The sequence below is a fragment of the Cupressus sempervirens genome, chromosome 6 (genome assembly GCF_028749045.1).
Source record: "Cupressus sempervirens isolate cs-2001-9-10 chromosome 6, ASM2874904v1, whole genome shotgun sequence".
Taxonomy (NCBI): Eukaryota; Viridiplantae; Streptophyta; class Pinopsida; order Cupressales; family Cupressaceae; genus Cupressus; species Cupressus sempervirens.
Genome location: NC_143123.1, coordinates 186,179,415 through 186,185,597, shown reverse-complemented (window position 1 = coordinate 186,185,597; position 6,183 = coordinate 186,179,415). Strand labels below are relative to the sequence as shown.

Here is a 6,183-nt window from a genome sequence, read left to right as displayed (position 1 = left end):
TGGTCTATGCAATGATTATACCAGGAGAAATATATTTTTAATTATGCACAAACGCTATGCATTGGTGATAACAATTATGAAAGTTCTAAAAGATCAATTCCTCCTCTCTAATCACCAACTCACACTCATATAGCTAAACAATTTGATATTGTTGCATAGTCAAGTTCATGAATTTAATCATATCTCAATAACTATTACACTTGTCATCTTTAAATAGTTAGTAAGTACATGTCACTATCTTGTGTATGTAAATTATATGGATTAGTTAAATAGGATATGTTAGAAGGTATTCTATTACTTAACTTTTCTTTTAAAAGAAAATTTGTGCATGAGATTTATGAGTTGCATTGGTTAAATATGGTACACCTCAAGTGGTGACAAATGTCTTGGTAGGTGTACGAATAAATATATATTTTTTGTACATCAAAATTTTAAAAGTTATAAATAAAGTTTACAAAATAATGTTCTATAGACCAAATAAGGAAATTGCAAAAATATACCAACTTATATATAGTCGTACATGAAGAAATTTTAATAGAAATGGACCTAAAAAATGCATGATTTTTATTACAACAAAATTTTAAAATGAAGAAAGTCCATAGGGCAAAATACACCATTTTTTTTTATTGAACAAAGCTTGAAGTTATAATAAAAGAATAACAATCCAGATAAAGGATTGCATAGAAAGAAAAAAAGAAAGAAAACTACAACCAATTTATTTACTATAGGTAACTTGAGCGAAAAAACAAAGGACAAATGCATGGGCTTTGTTACACCAAAATTTTAGAAATCATGAAAAAAGTTCATATAATATGATCTATAAGAAAGTTGGTCATAGAAACTAATGTATGAGTCACAACATAATAGTAGATTTAATAAAGTGGACTAAAAACATAGAAGAAACCTCAATGATTTTATTGTCCTAATAATTTAGAAGTTACCAAAAAAAGTTCACATAATAATGACCTATGTGTCTTTTGGCCAAACAAAATTATTGTCAATGGGTCCTTTGTCTATTGGTGAAGTTGAATGGTCCTCAATAAGTCTTGCTAAATGCATGACTCTATATCATAAGCAATGAGATTGAGATTGTATACCAGCAGATTTTGACAACACCAAAAATCAACAATAAAACCCTTCCATTAATTAAACACGGATTTCTTTAAAAAAAAATAAAAAAATAAAAGAAACGTAGCATGTGCATGCATTTTCTCTTGCTGGACTGATTCAGTACGAAAACCTTATTCATATTCATTATAATACCGATACAGGTAAGGTATCACGGAGTGTAACGGGGTTCTTAACAGCGCAAGTTCCGAGATCTGAGCAGCGAGACAAAATAACCTGAGAGACGAGAATGGCTGCTATGGAGGCAGACCTGCTCCACTCGGGCCCCGCACGTGGGGGCAGCGCCATTCCCTCTGCGCACTCCAGGTTTCACCTGCTCTCCTACCCTACCTTCAACTATCTAATTTCACTAATTATGTTCCGAAAATCTCCTGTACGGAACGGTATGGATGCCCTTAAAGCCCTCTGGAATGAATCCAGCCCTTACATTGTCAGATTATCTGTCTGTCTTCTTTATTTTATTGTCCTTTGGGATTCGAACGACCGATCGGACGAAGCTAAGAAAACCCCTGTTGCGACACGGCGACGGTCATATGGGAGGGACCCCCGGCGGAACAGTAGGCGCGAGGGGCACAATCCTTGGCATTCGACAAAGACAGCCTGTGTCCAGCACATATCTCACTCCTTAGCTCTCCCTTAATATGTCCCGCCTGTTTGACAGCCATTAATTTTTCAGAACTCAGAGGCCTTCGCAATGGCGCTTAACGCCCTTTCCTCTCTTCCCCTCCTAACGGCTCTAATGCTCCTTGCAACTCGATCTGAGGCTTCTTTGCCTCTCAATTGCTCTGACGTTAGCCGCGTCTGCGAGTCCTTTATTTCTTACAATCTCGCCCCGGAGCAAACCCTAGCCGAGGTGCAGAGCCTCTTCGATGCTCTGCCCAAGGACATTACAGCAGAAGATGGCGGGAGCTCAGATACGGGCTCGAATCGTCTTCTTTTCGTAAAAAAAAAGTGTTCTTGCCTTGCCACTAAGCAATATTTAATCAATACCACATTTACAGTGAGGAGGCGAAGGGGGTCGTTGGGCCGGATGCTGGATAGTGCTTATGAGGGGCTGGCATGGATGCCTAATAATACTTCCAGGAATGTGCATTTGGGTGCTGTGGTGTCTCTGCAGCTGTTCTGCGGATGTTCCAGCAGCGTCTGGAATTACTTGCTCACCTATGTTGCTCAACCCCTAGATACTCTGGCTTATCTTGCCAGCAGGTTTGGAGTCAGCATGCAGGATATCGAGACTGTGAACAATATTGCCGATCCCAATTTCCTCTCTGCCGGAACTGTTTACTACATACCTTTGAATTTGGGTACGTTGCTTTTCTGGATGGATATTTTTTTGGGGGATTACTTAAACTGAGTTACGATCTCGTTACTTTTTGCTTGTCTTTTGCATTTTCTATTGGCTCCAACAGATCCGATAGTAAAGTCCGTTGAGTTTAGCCTGAAGGGATAATATAAGACTTTATTTCCGAAGCCAAATTTAAAAAAGTTGCTCGCGAAGCGACGTGAGCTTAACTGCAGTGTTCGCAAAGTATTCCCAGAATCTTTGAAAGCGTGTAGTGCATCAAAGGCAGACTTAGCGTGTTCTTGACTTGCTTTTTTCGTTTGAGGTTGCCCTGTTCATCAAAATGCTTGTTTTGATAGTTACAATTAATTTAATAGTTTTTTTGTATGTTTGATTATAGTCTAAGTATATTCGTGTAAAAGCATAAACATCCTTTTTAAAATTATGTTGAAGTAATTTTGTTCATCCGTTCTAAAATTACGTTGAAGTAATTTTGTTTTAAAATTTGTATTCTTTAACTTGTTTATTTACGTTTGGATAATTTTTCAAGTTGTCCTTTTCATTGTTCACTATAATGATTGTTTTGATAATTACAATTAATTTAATATTTTTTTAATACTTGATTATAATTAAAATTATTTTGAAGTAATATTATTTTAAAATTTGTATTCATTGACTTGTTTATTTACATTTGAGGATAATTTTTTTTTAGTTGTCCTCTTTATTGTTCATCATAATGATTGTTTTGATAATTACAATTAATTAAATATATTTTTAATGCTTGATTATAATAAGTACATTTGTGCAACGGAATAAAGCATACCTTTAAAATTAAAATGAAGTAATAAATATAGAAATTTGTCTAGATAAATAGTTGGAATAAATTTTACATACTTATGGGATCTAAAATTGAAGTCAAATAATAGATAGTAAATGTGTATCATAGAAGATTGGCTGCAATGTTGCTGCTATGGGCTCCCTTGACACCTAGGGTTTCCTACACTTCTTATCCTTCTACAATTGTTGGGTTTGATCCCCACAAGGGTTCCAATGGCAAACATATGGACTTTGATGACGTTTCTTTGGGGGCTGCCCATCGGTGTTGCCTGCATGTGATGGGAGATAGCTTGCCCTTTGGTGGCAACTTTTTTTCTAAGGCTTTTGTTCTGGTGGATACTCATTGTGTTCAAATCATTGATGGGAGGTGCAACTAAAAAATGTAGGGTCAAGGGCTCAAACGACCACCATATGCAAGGGTTTGTGGATGATGGATTTGGTGTAGGTTGCAGTAAGGGTAGTTAAATACAGAGAATAAAATCAATATATTTTTGTGGGTTTGAGATGGGTAACTGCTCCATGACACAACCAACACAAGTTGGATCTAATGGGGGTCCTAATAGTTGGATTATGGGCCTAGCTGAGCCTAAGATAGGGTCATTGGTGGTGCGAGATCTAGGACTCAATCAATTAGGGCAAGGAATAATGCTTTTGCTCATGGGTCATATAGGTGGCTAAAGAGGCTGGTATTGGGCATGTAGGAATAGAGTGTGCTTCAAGCCACTAGCAAAGAAAGTTTCAATTTTTTTGGATGCCAGTGTTTAGGAGGAAATCACATACAATGTAATTTTGTTAGGGATATGAGATCGATTGGAAGATTTAAGGGGTTTTGGCCATCTCTTGGAGAGTTACATAGATGGATATCAAATACGTGAGGTCCAACTTTGGAGGGTAATGTTCAAATTTATCCATGTACCCGTTGCTTTTTTTTTTTCCCTATCATTTGATAATGATTTGGGTAGAAAGAAAGTCTTCAACGAATCTTTTTGGAGTTGGGATAACATATATACTTTGTTGTTGTAACCATGGTATCTAACTTTTAACCCAAGTATCGAATCTTTCAACAATATTCCCTTGTGGGTAAGGCTTCCAAATTTTTTGTGACTGTTTTGGTTCGATTCATGTCTTGAAGCTATTGGAAATTCCTTGGGCAATTTCATTAGTGTGGTTATAGATTCCTATTTTTTTTTCATTCTACATATGCACACATTTTGGTTGAGGTGGATTTTATGAAGGTTCTTCCTGTTGAAGGCTCTCTAAAATGGGGACGTGATGAGTGGATGTAGCCAGTGGATTATGAAGACATCCCATTAAGATGCAGGAGATGCTTCCAATCAAGGCATGTGGTAGAAAATTGCCTAAAGAGAGTGGACTTAAATATGCAACTTGGTGGAAGGAAACTTCCATCAATTTCTTTTCGGTGGAAAAGAAAGAGGACTATGCTTTAGAGAGGGTAGATCACAACAACGATGGGCATGTTAATAAGTCAACAAAATTAGAGGAAGAAGGAAGATCAATGACTAGGAGGCGTGATTTGTGTCATTTGGACATGGAGTCTCCAAAGGATATTGATGTGGATAAATCTAGTTAGAAGCTCTAAGGGTCGGCAATGAGGAAAAAATGAGGAAGCATTGTGGAGAAATGCACAGTCTGTGAGCCTAAGGTTGGGCTTTGGTTCAAATGCAAGCAGGCGAGTTAAAGTGGGGAACAGATGTACCGTTGATGGTGGTAGATTAGGTAATTAGGAAAGGGAAGAAAAGTCTCTTATTGATGAGCCCATGGAACCATATAATGATTTTGGTAGGTTGGAAGAAGGATGATAGGTAGTGAAGGGGAGGAGAGCCAAGAAGTCTAAGATGGAGGGTAGTTTTGACAAAATTCTTTGCTCGCATTAAAAAAAGGAGCATTTTGTAATTCTTAGTATTGACATATTTATGGGTCTATAATATCAAATGTTGTGAGTTTGGGAGAGGTGGTTCTCCTTGTTGTAACTGCCCTTGGTTCAGGCTAGGCTACAACTCGACTTAATAATAAAATAAAACCATATTACTGATCAAGAAACAAAATGTCTATCATAGAGTTTGAGATGGAAAATATTGTGACAATAATGTAAATCAAGTTTTTATAATTTTTTCTAGAATGACTTGGTTGAAACAATAGGGATCTAAAATTACTGATCAAGAAACAAAATGTCTATCATAGAGTTTGAGATGGAAAATGTTGTGACAATAATGTAAATCAAGTTTTATAATTTTTTCTAGAATGACTTGGTTGAAACAATAGGGAAGTCAAGGATCATGAGGCCAGAGGTAGTAAAGACCAGGTGGGCAGCCAGGAAAAAGACAGAAGCAAGGACCCCAGTGATAATCAGGAGGACAGAATCACCCGGCTCGAGCAGAAGGTCCAAAGGCTGGATTCCGTCCACCAGGTTGTGACTAAACAGATTGTGGATACCCTCCATACCTTGAATGAAAACATTGTTAATCTGGGGGACTATCTGACCAATGCCGGTCTTGTGGGGAACGTGGAGTAGAGTACAAAGCACAGAACCAGTCGGGAGGATCCTCAGAAAGAGACTGGAATCCAGGAAAGTTAGGGGGACCAGATGCATTTCCCCCCCACGATCCAGGAGGAAGAGGCCATCCAGAAGGAAAGTGACGCTGCAGAAATCCTGCAGGCAATGGAGAAGAAGGGACACTAGTCTGCCCGTCAGGCTCTGTTCTTGGCCTTTGCTTCCCAGGCTTCGGGCCTTTTTGTTTCTGGCCTTTTGAGGCAGTTTTTGTTTTTTTCGTCTATTATGCTTTAAGTTGTTTAATGCTGTAAAACTTTGGGTTTCAGGATCCCTGTAAAACCTGTTTTCCAAATCAAAAACAACAGGGATCTAAAATTGCGCGAACCTTTGGTTAATTGCACCCTATATAATTTATCTCAACAAT

At 37.8% G+C, this 6,183-nt stretch overlaps 1 protein-coding gene across 3 annotated transcripts in view; it reads left to right on the top strand.

Annotated features, from left to right (window-relative positions):
* Positions 1-1,350: 1,350 nt before the first annotated feature.
* LOC149551870 (lysM domain receptor-like kinase 3) overlaps positions 1,351-6,183 on the top strand; it is a 70,006-nt gene continuing 65,173 nt past the window's right edge. For all 3 annotated transcript variants that reach the window (XM_089787370.1, XM_089787368.1, XM_089787369.1), the window contains exon 1: positions 1,351-2,432. In XM_089787370.1, the coding sequence (XP_089643496.1) occupies positions 1,823-2,432 (610 nt within the window). In that variant the 5' untranslated portion in view covers positions 1,351-1,822. The remainder of the gene's footprint in view (positions 2,433-6,183) is intronic.